The 14,590-nt window shown below is 37.7% G+C and overlaps 1 protein-coding gene across 6 annotated transcripts in view; it reads left to right on the forward strand.

Moving 5' to 3' along the window:
- The window catches only part of LMO7 (LIM domain 7), a 133,490-nt gene that overhangs the window by 99,690 nt on the left and 19,210 nt on the right, over nucleotides 1-14,590 (forward strand). For 3 of the 6 annotated variants that reach the window (XM_061995618.1, XM_061995578.1, XM_061995588.1), the window contains 6 exons: nucleotides 318-638; nucleotides 3,597-3,711; nucleotides 9,369-9,530; nucleotides 11,061-11,245; nucleotides 11,908-11,968; nucleotides 13,013-13,069. In XM_061995618.1, coding sequence (XP_061851602.1) covers nucleotides 318-638; nucleotides 3,597-3,711; nucleotides 9,369-9,530; nucleotides 11,061-11,245; nucleotides 11,908-11,968; nucleotides 13,013-13,069 — 901 coding nt within the window. The remainder of the gene's footprint in view (nucleotides 1-317; nucleotides 639-3,596; nucleotides 3,712-9,368; nucleotides 9,531-11,060; nucleotides 11,246-11,907; nucleotides 11,969-13,012; nucleotides 13,070-14,590) is intronic. The other 3 variants (XM_061995610.1, XM_061995603.1, XM_061995594.1) reach the window with 3 other exon arrangements.

Raw genomic sequence — 14,590 nt, forward strand, 5'->3', positions numbered from 1 at the left:
CTATGTTGATTTTTCACAGCTTTCACCTAAATCCCTATTTGTCTCAATTTAAAAAATGGTAAGAATGCAAATAATTTTAAGCAGATGATTTTAACAAGTTTATCTTAAGAAGTCTGGGCTGTTTATTGTTCAAGCACTTTAAAGAAGAGTGGCTTACTTTTTTTTTTTTCTTCTTGAAGTGGGCAATTAGTAGTGGGTACAGAAACCAGAATTTTCATCAAAGGGAGAAGGGGGCTTTTGTTACCTATTTAGACTACTGAAAGTTTAGCAGGCTTTTTTTAAGGCACATATTTACCAAACTGTCATTTTTGTTTTAGATGGACGATACCCAGAAATACAACGGAGAAGTAGAAAAAACAAAAAGAACTCAAACTTTGTTCACTAGCAGTTCATTTTCCCAACCAGACTCTGCACACCCTCTCTCCACTAGTGCATTCAGAGGCAGAGGTGAGGAGGAGGAAAAAGAAGGTGTTCAGTCAACACCTCCTCCTAGTTTGACATTACCTGTAAAATCCCAAGACCAAGATGCTGGAAGCAGTATTCTTAAATCAGAGTATTGTCTTCCTCCTGATTCTCTTTCCCTTGCATCTTCTGCAGAAAATGTGAGTCTGCCAGAGCCTGAGGATTCAAAATTGCTGGTAAGTGTGGAAATAATGTGATTACTTAGTGTAACTGAGTGCTACAGCAGAGTAAAAGAAAACATAAACAAAATTACATCTAATGCCTGTATTTTTAGTAGTAAGAAAACAGCTCAGAGAACTACTGTTTCCTTCAATTTAATTCGGGGAAAGAGAATCTTTGGAAAGAAAAAAATTGGTTATTTTGCTGTATTTTCCCCTTACCTTTACTGTGTCCTGTGCTTAATTTTATTTCTCATTCGAATTCAAAAGAGTTATTCTAAATATTGTTTGATGCGTTCAAAGTTCCTGCTATTCTCCAAATTAGCACATTGTACTCAATCAAGTATGTCAGATGAATGATCTGAGCTGCTGTAGCATTCATTTGCACTTTTATAATGGTGGTGGAAAATAAAGATCAACTTTTCAAAGGCTAACCCTAAACATTAGTATCTCATGATCTTTTTTTCTATTTGCTGTGGCTTGAGCTCCCCCCCTTTTTTTTAATAATTTACTTGAAATTAATCTAATTCATGTTCATGTTTATGGATTTAAAGCAAATCACCATCTCTTTGTGCTTATCCAGGAGCTGGATCTTTCAGTTATTTTTTTGAATATGTATCTTCAAGTTTTGTTTCCTCTAATTGATTGCATGATTCATATGTGTAAAATGACCAGCAATTGCTTTAATTGTCGATACCTTTCTCTAATACTGTGGTGCGGTTCATACCCCTTGACAGATTAGAAGTTAATTCTTTGCATTCCAAATGGTGCTGTAAAAGTGTCATTTGCTTGGGTGAAGATCATAAGACCTTGGATGATGATTTATGAAATCATTTCCCACACTAGCTTTTTATAAATTCAGTCACTTTGAACCATTCTTCTTCCTAATCACTTGTGGAAAAGGAACACATTTCCTGATACCCCTTGGCCATTGCAGTGAAATAATCATAATTTTTCAAAACTCTGATTGTTGTATAAGGAAAGAGATAATAATCTCTTTTTTTTTTTCCCCCCCAGTTGTAGCAAAAGCAGGCAGGGGAATTGCTGTTCTAATCAGTGAAAACATAGATTAGATATGGGTTCTTTGTATCGCTGTGAGCACCAAATGAGAACACAATGTACAGGTCCATTTCTTTTTTTCCTGTCATCAGTCACAAGATTATAAATTGTCCTTCCCATGAACAATTAATGTGTGGTTGTTTTAAGTTAAAAAAGAAAATTAAAATGTTTGGACTGGGGTGGCGTTTTGGGAGGGAGGTTGGTTGTATGTTCATGCTTTTTAAAAAAAGCTGGTGTTGTGCCTCAAACAAACTATAACTTAAGGAATGCAAATTTCATTTGGCATGTTTGTCAATCATTGCCAGAGTTGAGAGACTGATATAGTTCAGTAGTCATCAGGGCAGTAACATCAAGTTTGTGGAGTACTAAGTGCTTTGGAGATGATCTGTCTAAATTATGAAGCTGAGTGTCCAAAATTACATTCCTCCTCTGATGAGAGGTAGATTTGAAGAAGACCTGGGTTAGGATAGTGGAAATAAAAATAACTGGTAATTTCCAGGAACAGACTCAAGTTCAAAAGCTTTATATGTGCTGTAGCCCAGTGCACTGCCCTGCCTTTTAGTAGATTCACTTGTAATACAGTTACTTACCTAGGCACCAAGGTTGTATGGGAGCATTTGCAAGCTAAGAGATGTGTATTTAAAGAAAGGACTTAATTTCTGCCTTGGGCCGTAGCAAGGAGTGTTTTGCCAGGACATTCCTGTAACATGAAGCGAAATTTCAGGATGTTGCCTTGCAATGTTGTTTTCTTCCGCATTCAGCACTCAGGTACTGCTGAAGCCTCCTCTGCCTGCATCCTGCCCAGAGACTCTGGCTAAGTACATCTGCTTGTGCAATGCTCCCTGCAGCTCCCTGTTGCATCCTACCAATTTAGGAACTTTGGGGAATTGGCTTAGATACCTACTATACTTAAAATATTTTAAGCTAGGGAGAATGAGTCTCACCCTTCAGGAAAGCTGGTTCTCCAGGCAACTAAAATGTAGGTGTGCATTTAGTATACCAAATTTAGTATGTATGCGGGGGTCTCCTCCATGCACACACTGCTGGAATGTATCTCTTTTAACAGTGTTTGACAGAAAAAGTATTTTTTTTTCCCATTTAGAACAATGTCAGCTCCTTAATAATGAAGTGAATACCAAGCTTCTGGGTATCTTAATTTTTTTTAAACGAGTTTGCATTAAAATGTTAATGTATGCAGTACATGTTCATATTATATTGTGGGGCTGAAAGCACATGTTCCAAAATATTTTCCAAATCAAGTATTTCTGTAGCTTAAAATGTTAATGTTGGGGTTTTGTTCAGATTTTCATAGCATCTTGAAAGTCCAGTAGAATTGGAAGATCTGGATTCTAGCTAATTCTGAGATCAGTTTTGTTAACTTAAAGCCTTCATTAAAAAACCCATAGCAAGCTAATAGTATTTCACAGAAAACAAAAAAGATGATTGTTCACCCAAGTAAATCTAGTTGCAGCATCGAGCTTAAAAGAAACTGATGATGCCTACTGTAAAATGTGCAAGAAAAAAACACAAACAATTACTGTTACCTAGCTCTTTCACATCACTATTTGACTGATGCTCTCTTAGGAGACAGCATGTTCTGCAAATTCACAAGAAGAGTATCCATGAAGGATCCATTTAGAGTTTTACTTTCCTCTGGTTTCTTACATTTTGTAGCATCACATTTAAAGCAAGAGAAATGCACAACTGAATATAAGGATAGAGAAAATAGAAATGGAAGCTGTTTGAATAAAAACCAAATTACTTAACTGACTTCAGTGCTATTTCCATTGTCTACGTTGCTAATAATAGATGATTAAAGTGCACATTGTGAAGAGCCTCACTTATTTAGAGGATAAACTTTCCTTCATTTAGATTCCTGTGATACCAGATACTGTAGTGTCATGTTTTATTTTTCAGGAACAGTACAGTGAAATGAGAATCAGTATAAACCAGAGACCTGGCCACAGTCGCAGCTTTGGGTTTACGACAAATTGGAGTTCTTCAGGGGCCTTTGTACAGACAGTTGAAGAAGGTAAATGTGTATTAACTGTAGAAATTTTTGTTCTCGCATTTGGTTTGCAGAATCTTCTAAATCAAGACTTTTACTGTTAAGAATGCTGCAAATAGTTTAAAAACTCGGCTAAAGAATTGAAAAAACAGTATTTAGTTTCCTAACGTATTTCTGTGAGTCCTCATCTCTTTGAACAAGTTGAATTCAGAAAGGTTAAAATATTTTCCTAATCAAAGGACATTTGTAAAACCACTGAAAAGGCATAAACATGATTACACAAATGTTAACCCATCCCCTTCTGGAGCAGTATTAAGGGGCACATACAGATTTTTAAAATCCATATTTTTCCATTCAGCGACATTTAAAAGATGTTGGGTTTTTTTTTTCCTGTGGTTTAACATGTTTAGAGGAAACTTAGTTAGGAGCTAGCATCTTTATTTCAGTTTTACCTTTCCTAGTCGTATTGAATTTTGGAGATAATATTTTTAAGCAGTTGTAACTCGTAAATTGATTTTCCAGTGCAGGGGGTTTTTTTTCAGATATATTAATACTGAGGAAGCGCATTTTTGTCTTGAAATGAAACATGCATGAAGTTTGTTTCTGAGCTTTAGTAATTGTCTGCAGAGAACAAGCTCAGTTTTCCTAATAAAAAATACAAGAAAACACAATAACAAAAACTCAAGCAAATCACATGGAGTGCTTGTTTCCTGAACATTAATCTTTCCCATTGCCAGTAACACTTGAGGAATATTTAATTGTGCTTGTACTCTTTCTTCCAGTTAACACAAGATCATCCTGAGAAAGGAGAAATAACTGGAAACTTCTCATTTAATTATCCCTTTATTATGCTTTCCATAGAGGAAAAAATGCCACTTACTGAGCAGCTCTGATGGCTTTTTTTTTATGTTGTTTAAAAGTCAGTTTTTACAACTCTTCACTATAGCTGAGTACTTCTCAGAAATAGATTATAACCATTAGTTTCCTTTGCATAAAGAATCATTTTCCATTTGCTTTCCTCACTACTAGGCTTCTGATTTAATACTGATACTCAGAGGCAGAGAACTGTCTTATTTACAGCTGGAAGCATAAAGAGAAACCTGAGAGTAGTGAATGTTCCTGTTGGTCATTCACAGAGGTCCACGTGAACTCTATCCCCACTCTGTTGGGAAAGAGGAGAAGATGAAGGGCCTTGTGGCTGTTAACTTGGTTATGCTTTCTTACCATTCTCACAAGAAAGGATGGAACATATAAAGATTGAATGGAGAATCGACTGTATCTTGGTATTCTCATTTAGCCTGTTTAACTTTCTTATTTTTTCAACAACTGACTCATACTGTACTCATTCTATAGCTGTAGTTTCCTTTAGAGGAATGAAGGATGAAGGAGATGAATGGCCTGTTGAAAGAGTAAGATGTGCTTTCAGCTAGGGACTTCAGAATTTTGCACTGTCAGTTTTTAAGGATAAGTCATAGGGTAATTGATATTGAGAGGAACCTTGGAAGATCATCTAGAGCAAACCCCAGCTCAAAAATGTGTTATGACTGAATTCAGACCAGGTTGCCTAGGGCTTTACACAAGTGAGTTAGAGACCTTCCAATGATGGAGACTATGCAGCCTCTTTTTAGGCAGTGTGCTCCAACAGATAATTATCCATTCTGAGAATTTTTTTCCTTGTATATCCAGTCAGACCAGCCTTTCTCTTTGTTTATAACTCCTGTGCTCCTCCCATGAATTTCAATGAAGAGCAAGCTCTCCTCAGTGACCTCCCTGTAGGTATGGGGACTGGGGTGACTGCTTTTAAGATCCCCCAAGGCTTCTCTTCTCCAGGCTGAGCAAGCCTTGTTCCTCACAGGGCAAGTATTTCAGTGGCCTCCTGTGAGCTTGCCTCTGTTTATTGATGTCTCTCTTAACAGTGATACCAAAACTGGGTACAGTATTGGTGATGTAGTATAACTGCTGAGCGTATGGGATAGTCACTTCCCTTGATCTGATGATTATGCAGGCATTCCTATGGCTCCCGGCATTGATAGCCCCACCACTGCCAGGGCCAGCTGCTGTCTCACATTCAGCTGAGGTCCCTCCAGCCAATCAGCTCCCAATGTTATACCATCACTGGGGTTAGTCCATCCCAGGATCAGGGCTTCTTATTTGCCTGTGGTGAATCACAGGTTCCTGCTCTGAAAGACAGCCCTTCCCTCCAGCATATCAACTACGCTCTCCCTTTTGGCAGGGTTTGCAAAGTGAATGAGAGTGTGTTTCATCACCTCCTGGTTATTGGTAAACATATTGGAGAGCACAGGTCCCAGAATGCATCCCTGGGGAGCTCCACTTGTAATCAGCCTCCAGGCTGAGTATGAACCATTAACTGTTACCTATAGAGCCTGACAGCCCAGACAACCTTTGACCTATCTGCTTCTGCCCTGTAGACAATACTGTCGCAAATTTGATACCAGGATACTGTGAAAGGATTGTGTCAAATATCATACATTCTGTCATTAAAATGCTCTCCCTTCATCCATGGATTTTGCCATTTCATCATTGAAGACAACCAGATTGATTTAGGCTTGGCAAATCCATAACAACCTTTCACAGTCACATTTTTGTCAGCCCAGAAGTAGCTTTTAGGAAGACTTTCTCTGATTATCTTGACATACTTGCCATCCTAACTAGCTACATGATTTTCTTCGGGTGATAACCTGCATTTATCTTTTAACTACTTATATGTAGAATACAGAGTCATTTATGCTTTTCCTTAAAAAAACAGTTAAGTACTTGGCAAGCAAAATTAACTTAGAATCATAGAATTGTTTTAGTTGGATAAGATCTTTAACGTCATCAAGTCCAACGACTAACCTAATGCTGCCAAGTCCACCACTAAACCACGTCCCTCATCACCTCATCTACTGTGCTTTTAAATATTCTCAAAAAAGCTTGGTAAGAGTTAAGCTTGTAATATGTTTCAGTGAGACTCACTTACTACATATAAAAGAAGATAGTGATCATTTTTTTTCAGGAATTTTTAACCTTTATGCTAAAAATTAGGTAAATGGGAAACCTCAAAGTAGCTAATCTAGTCATTGTTCTGCCAGCTTCCCCAGTGCCATGTAATCTTTATTGTTTCAGTCCTTTCCCTTTCACACACCCTACTTGCAACCCTTTTTTTTTTTTTGAGATGGTGTTGATGTAGGAGTGCATGTGTCTGATCAAACACTTGCAGGCAAGTGGGACAAATTTGACCCACTTCCTTCGAGCTTTAGGGATTTTTTTTGTATGGCTTCAGCTAGTATTTATCTGTTGAAATAACAACAGATGGGAATAGGTTAGAGATAACTAAATACTATGGTCAGTTTTGTTTTTGCTGAGTAGTAAGAAAGAAAAATATTTTACTGCCAGAGAAACTTATGAAAAACAGCAATACCTCTTTCATGTACTGTAAACTAAATACTCCACAGCAGTACAAAGAAATTATTGGTAGAAATTACTATAGTTTTGAAGGAGCTGGACAGAGAAAGACAACTAGCACCATACAACTTTCAGCACCTGAACGGCCAGCTAGTCTCTCTAGGCTTCCGTGGAGGTGAATCAGAGCAGAAGCCCAATATGGCACTATAGTTTGCGCTCTTGTGAAGCCCTTTTATTCACAGACAGTAGAGGCAGTAAATGAAGAGCAGCTGCCAGAGTTACGTGCCAAAAATTGCACCGTGTAACTTGTTTTGGCTGTGTTAGGTTTACATGTGAAATCTAGAGACTGCTGCTGTTCATTAAAATCTGCATGGCTGGGATACGGTCTGGATATGTTCTTTCTGGTGATGATACAGGCGTAAACATGCAGGCTTAAATTTCCTAAAACTGAACTGAGGTATACTGTTCTCACTTCTAAGCTGGATCTCACCCCTGTGGAACTGAGTAAAATGAACATCACCTTTTTTTGTTCCTAAAGCTCATTCTGTAACAACACAAAACAGGGAAATCATCAGTTCTGATGACTCTCCTTGGGCCTGAAGCTTTCATAGAATCATAGAATGATAGAGTTGCTCTACCTTAAGCTTAAGCTCAGTCCAGATATGGTCAAACTATATAGTACTAAAGATTTTGAAATCAGACTCAATTCCAAATGTTTATGAAGTTGTTGAAAATAATAACTTTGGTGGTATTGTCTTCAACAGTATCCTTAATAGTACCTTGTGTTAATAGATCTGAAAAATCCATTAATTCTTTAGCATCTTCACGGCTTTGAGTTGCAGGTTTTTCCCAGTTCAGCTGTTGCCTGAGCTTTTTCTTTCTCCAAATGAAAACCCTACCTTTTCCTCTGTAATATTACTTAAAAGTGATGTGTTTTGAAAACTTTACTGATAACTGTTAATGGAGCTTTTAGTCCACAATTTAAGAAGAATGCAGAGAAATAGAATATGAAGCTATACTATTTTGGCATAGTACTTAGCATTGTTTTTTGGTGAACTAGGATGGATCACTGTTTGATGCAGCATTAGGAAGCACAGCAGTTCTTCATTTCTTAGCTTCTTCAGATACCAGCAATATTAAAAGCTATCCAAAACCTTAGTGGATGATCCAGACTTAGAACAGTATTTTACTACCGAGTCAGTCATGATGAAGTATATGGTGGCTAAATCCTTCTGTCATGCTTGTCTGCATTTGTTTCTGATAATGTAATATAGCATTGTTCTTGGTAAATAAGATCTATGCTTTCACTGCTCACTTTTGGAAAATGCTTCTATTGTGTAATTCAGATTTTTTTTATTTTGTCAACATGAGGATTTATTGTGCAATCTTTAACTATGTTTTCACGTAGCTTTTCCATTTTCTATTCTACTAAGGCCATAAATGTTAATGGAAGAACCATTCAGATGTAATTCATAAAATCTTACTTAGGGAGGTCTCAGTTTCTCAGCTCAGTCATTTTCTGAATTTAATGGAAAAAGTTCACCAACTGATCCTGTATATTCGCTGTCCTTAGGCCTGCCAATGTGTAGTAGATGAAAAAGAGTATAAAGTGCAGCCTGTCTTGCAAAATATCAGTAGAACTCAAAGTCCAAGCTGTAAAAAAATTTACTCTTAATAGACAAAGTAAGTAGAATCTAAAGAATCCTAATGGGACAGCACCCAGCAGTACCTTGAACCCAATTACCAGTCAATAGTTTGCTATTTTAGCAAAACAGTGGAGCAGAATGGTCTTGTCAGTAGAGCCGAGAAAATGTAAATGAAAACATGAGAAAGCCAGCTTCTACTGGAATTAACAAGGTGGAGGTTGATTTTTATTTTGGCAGATAAGAGGATTACCCAAACATTGGCTGATTTTCAGCTAATCGTTAGCTACAGACACTGTTGCCTTGCCTCTCGCTGTCCCAGATTATAAAGGTGAATTAGTGAAAGCAAGAGTGGGCCCAGAAGTTGTTTATTAAATGGGCGAGCCAGAATGTGAATGCTTACAAGTCTAAACAGCTGATGTTCTCTGTTGTTTTCATAAGTTTAAAATTGAAACAATACTTTGATACTGAGTTTCCTGACTTTATATTACAGTGTAGTAGATTTTTCAAAGACTTCTTGAATATCTACAGATGTGTATTTCTTTGACTATTCCTTCCTGCCTTCATCACAACTGTGGTAAAAAAATCATTGTGAATGGAGATGTAATTTTATTTTCCTTTCGTTTTCTGCAGGTAGCCCTGCAGCCTTTTCTCAGCTGCATGTAGATGATGAGATCATTGCTGTCAACGGCATGAAAGTCTCACGGATGGACTATCGTCAGTGGGAAGAAGCCATCGGCAGAGCGCTAGAAACTGGAAACCTAGTCATGGATGTCAGACGATATGGAAAGAATGGTGAGTTGTTTCATCAGGCAGATACAGTATGCTCTGTAAGGCAAATAAGCTTTGTCTCTGCTGTCCCTGACAGCTGAGAGTCTTTATGACCCTTGCAGTAGTAATATGTATCTAAGCTAAGTAGTTTGCTAGCATGTTTGTTGCATTTTAACACAACTTCGCTTTTTTTAACTGCTCGTGCATTAGAAATGCCTTGACAAGCAAGTCTACAAAGCATTGAACTACTGACCTGTCTATGCTCTCACCTGTTTCTGAGAGGATGCACAGGTAAAAAAAGTGTGCAACCATCACACAAGGGAATATAACATTTTGTTTCCTGCCATACCACAGAATCACAGAATCTTAAGGGTTGGAAGGGACCTCAAGAGATCTAGTCCAACCCCCCTACCAGAGTAGGACCACCTAGAGTAGGTCACACAGGAACTCATCCAGGTGGGTTTGGAATGTCTCCAGAGAAAGAGACTCCACAACCTGTCTGAGCAACTCGTTCCAGTGCTCCATCACCCTCACAGTGAAGAAGTTTTTTGCTTATGTTTCACAGAAATGAAGAGGGGCTAATCTCTAGAGGTTAATAATTTTTAGAGCCTCCCTTCCCCATTCTTCAGAGAAGGAGGACCTTCTGTTCCTTTCTTCAGGGAGTATTTCAGGTGGTGTAGGAGCTTGGGGATGATGTAGCACCTCTATGCCAAAATTTTGGCCATTGACCCAAATATTGTGATGATACAGTTTCTTCTGAATGGTACCACCTCTTCTGACTAGCCAGAGTTTCCCTCTTGGCTTGAGCATCTAATGTGTCTAATCACAACACCCTTTCAAAGTCTCAAAAGATTTTTCCAGAGTTGGAAGTTTGACCAATGACTTCTTTCACAGTATAAATACAAAATATTCTTTTGGTGGTAAGCTAGGTAGAAGTTACCATCAAGTGTGGGGAGGGGGGAAAATAGGAGGATGAGGGAGACAAGAAACAAATCATGACTTCTACAAGGCCTAGAACAAATGAAGAGTGAGATTACTTGAGAAGAACTCATAGAATAAATTTCAGGTAGTGCGAGGGGAGAAATGCTGAAGTCTGAGAGAAGATGATGATTTGTCTTCTCCTCATCAGTTTTGCTAGTTTAAACTGCCTTTTCTTTTTCTGACAAGCACAGACATGAGAACACACTTCCGGGAAAATATGTGGGTCAAAATTGTACCTTGTGTGAGTAAAGTTGGGAAGAATTTTTTCAATCCTTACTAATGCTAATAGTTTCCAATAAATACTAACCGCTCTGTAATGTTGAGCTGCTATAGTCCATGTTAGCAAAACATCTGGTACTTTTACCTGGCTTGTGACTAACACTTGTATTTTTGGGGAAGGCGGTCTGCTCATAAAAGCCCTTTCACTTTTCTTCATAAATCCTACCTGATTTGTGTGTCTCCTTCTTCTCTGGTTTTTTTTTTGTGTTATTTGAATGTGTTTTCACTAACTCTTGTTCTGTTCTTTGACGTTACTGTCTACATTAATTTCTCGATCCTTCACATACCAAAAAGATTGGGGCACAGACCAGCCTTCCCTGCCACATGTAAAGCATAAAATCCTCAATCTCACCAGTATGGCTACCAACATTATAGGTACATCTGAAAATAAATGGATTGATGCAACTTCTGGAGAACACAGTTCAAATGTTTCCACCATATCAACAAAAAGAGATCTCTCCAGCAGCCTTCAGAGTTCTGTGAGTATCTTTTTTGAAGGACTGTGGGATTTGGAGGAAGGAATAAAGTAGAAATGTAATGCCTTTGTAGGGGAAGGATGAAGAAAAGACCTTGGAAATCATATCATTACTTGTATTGCCTAGGGAACATATAGGATGCTGCAAATGTAGCTGCCTGTGTGTTAAGTAGGTGTTTTAAAGACTTGCTGCTGTCCACTCATGAATAGACACTTCTAAGTGTCAAGTATTAAAATGCATGCAGACTGTGTTTTAACTAAAATGTATAGAGTGTTTATTCTTTAGCAAAGATTTTTACCTCCATTATTAGCACAAATGACAGTTGCAGGCCCAAAGAGCAAGTGTGAATGTGCTTTCAAATTGTTTGCAAATAATACCCTGCCTGGAGCTGAAATAGAAACAGCTCTGCTTCTGGTGTTTTCTTGCAAACTAATGTGTTTCAGCCAGCAGTTCACAGCTGCTTATTGATCACCTCAAATGCCTGCAGTAGTTTTCATCGTATAATTCACTCAGGAAGTTTTAAATAGTTTTGTAATTTTTGTGAAAAGTGTTGTGAAGTGTTTCATGATACACAGTTCCTGTCAGGAGAGATGTGTAATACGATAAACTTCCACAAATCTAACAAACCTAAACCTTTTATTTTATTGGTTTTTTTTTTTTTTTAGGGTACAGAAACAAAACTGATAAATGGAATGCAGGGAGATCTTGGCTCTAATGAACAAAGAGGTAAACCACTGCTGCTTTTCATCTGCTAATTGTTTGGATTTGCAACAAGCACAGACACTAAACCTGTAATCATTGCAAGCTTTATGCATTGGGCAGAGCGAGACTTTAATGAACTGTAAGCTAGACATGTATCACAGAGATCTAGTTGCATCCAGACTGGATGTAGTTTGCTCCCACAACCTGCTAGGCAGTTGGAGAACTGACAGCAAAGCATTGACAGTACCCCTCAGTCTCTGCATTAGTGCTTGTAAATTTACCATGTGGTAGTGGTGAAAGAGGAGAAGGTACACAGTTTATTTTGATTGCTACTGCATCGTGTGGAGACTGAGTCAGTATGAGTATCAATGTATTTTACCGTCCAGGAAGAATGTAAAGGATATTCAGCTACCACCTTCCTCCGCCCCCTTTAAGTTGTGAGGTTTTTAGGGGTAGCAGTTGGTTTACTATTACTTTACTTTTATTCCTGGTGAAAAATATTGATGATTCTTGTATCAATAATTATTTATGGTGCAGTTGTAGCCTCACTTGATGACAGTGAGAGAAACCAGTTACATACGCTTCCTAATGGAACAATAATCCTTAACTGGGAACTTTGTATGTCATTTTATCTTGAAAGCACATAGCGATTTATAAAAGAGTTTCCTCTAGAGATCAGTTGTCCTCTGGAGATGCCTTTCTGATGACCTTAAATGGTGATTAAGCTCCCCAGTGCCATTCAGTATCTCAAATGAGGAGGCTTAAATTAGACAGGGAGAAGCTGAGTCCAAGTTTAACACTTGTGTTGTTGTTATAGTTGGACATTGTTAGTGATAAAACGAAATACTAATCAGTATATGATGTAACCTACTAAAAACTCTATTTGTTAGTATGAAAGATTAGATTTTTCTTTGTCTTTCATGGACTTTTATTTTTCTGAAGTGGTGTTGATGTAGGCTGGAGATTTAACAATAATTTTATATCCAGTGGTGACAGTCATTAAAAAAAAATCAAATACAAAATCAGCACCTCATTGACTTGCTTGTATTCTTTGTATTTTTCAAATAGCCTCTGAACCTATTTCTTTGAAAAACTTAAAAAGACGGTCACAATTTTTTGAACAAGGTAAATCAAAGAGCTAACATTTCATGTACTTCATGAAATTGTTCCTGCTGCACACTCTTCCTAACAAGTCTGGTGCTGGGTACTGTACCTCTTCAGCATTGTTTGTTGCAGTTATGATGAAGCAACATAATTAATTTCCCTTCTTTCTCCAGGGTCATCAGTTTATTCTTACAATTCATGGGTCTACCTTTGTGGTAATGGGTCTTTGTGTGTTCTCCTATATCTGTAGCTGTTTATATCTCTGTCTTGTTCATACTTTTTTTTTTTATACTGGGTAGGGTAGCACTCTCCATTCAGGTTTGCTACTACCTACAAAACAAGAATAATGTTGAATATTCCAGCAGAGGCTTAGCACAGATGTCAGAGCTGTTGATAAAATACATAACTCTGGATTTGATTTTATCTTGGATTGCAGCTCTGTGCTTTTGTCTAAATTGGTAGAAAATGGCAACTGCTGGCTTTCCACTCTGTGGTGGTGTTGCGAGATCCCAAGAATTTTGAATTATATATGCTAGTTTGAAAGGCAAAATGAGGCACTCCATTTTGGTTTTGTAGGTTGCTTTCTGGTGTTTTGCATGTCACAACTCACATACTTCCACTAATATTGTATGTCTAATGCTGTCTTCAGACTGTTTGCCTTGCTGTTTGGCTGTAGCCCGGAAGAGTGAAATTCTGGCCCACTGAAAGTCCAGTGTGAACATTGGCAATGATTTTAGTGGAGCCAGGACTTTGCCTTCAGTGGTGATGGCTTCTGGTTTTTTTTTTTTTTTTTTTTTCAGAAAGTGATATGTGAAGTGCCACAGCATAAGTCCATGTTTGTGGTTGCTTGCTATTATATACTTCTGCTGCATTTTATCTGCAATATGGTGGCATTTTGTCGTTGTTTTTTTTTTTTTTGTGGTTTTTTTTCTTCCTCTTCTTGTTGGGATTTTTTTAAAGGTTGGCTATGAACTTTGGTTTTATTTTAATAAATGTTATGGCAATATTTGAAATATTTCACTTGTACTTGAGAGAGAGAGGGGCTTATTTCAAAGAGTACACTTTTGTTAATTTTAAACTTTCAACACTTTAGCATTACAATGATATAAAAGATTCTTCCTAAACCTGTACAGGCCAGCATAAGCTTACAAAGGTGTAAGCCTCTTCAAAAGAGGAACAAAGAGGTGCTGCCAGTGCCTCCCTTTAGCATCTCCTGGCACGATTACAGGAGACCAAGTGTTTTTGTCCTGTTGTTATTGTGGCTGTTGCAATCTGACCACAAAGGCAATATTGTGCATGTATGGATTGTTCAGTAGTATGTGACTCAAATGTTTTTTGGATCCTAAATTTGACCTTTTCTCTAATTCATGTGGTCATACTTCAGAAAACTACTAGGGCATCTGGTTTTTTTCAGCATTTTTTAAGCTGAAATTTGGACAACGAAGTATCAAGTAGAGTAGCAACAAATAAAGATGATGTTTGGGAAAGGATTATGCTTGTATTTCCCTGCTTATTCTATACTTTTAGGTTATTAGCACAATA

This window comes from Colius striatus, chromosome 1 (genome assembly GCF_028858725.1).
Source record: "Colius striatus isolate bColStr4 chromosome 1, bColStr4.1.hap1, whole genome shotgun sequence".
Taxonomy (NCBI): Eukaryota; Metazoa; Chordata; class Aves; order Coliiformes; family Coliidae; genus Colius; species Colius striatus.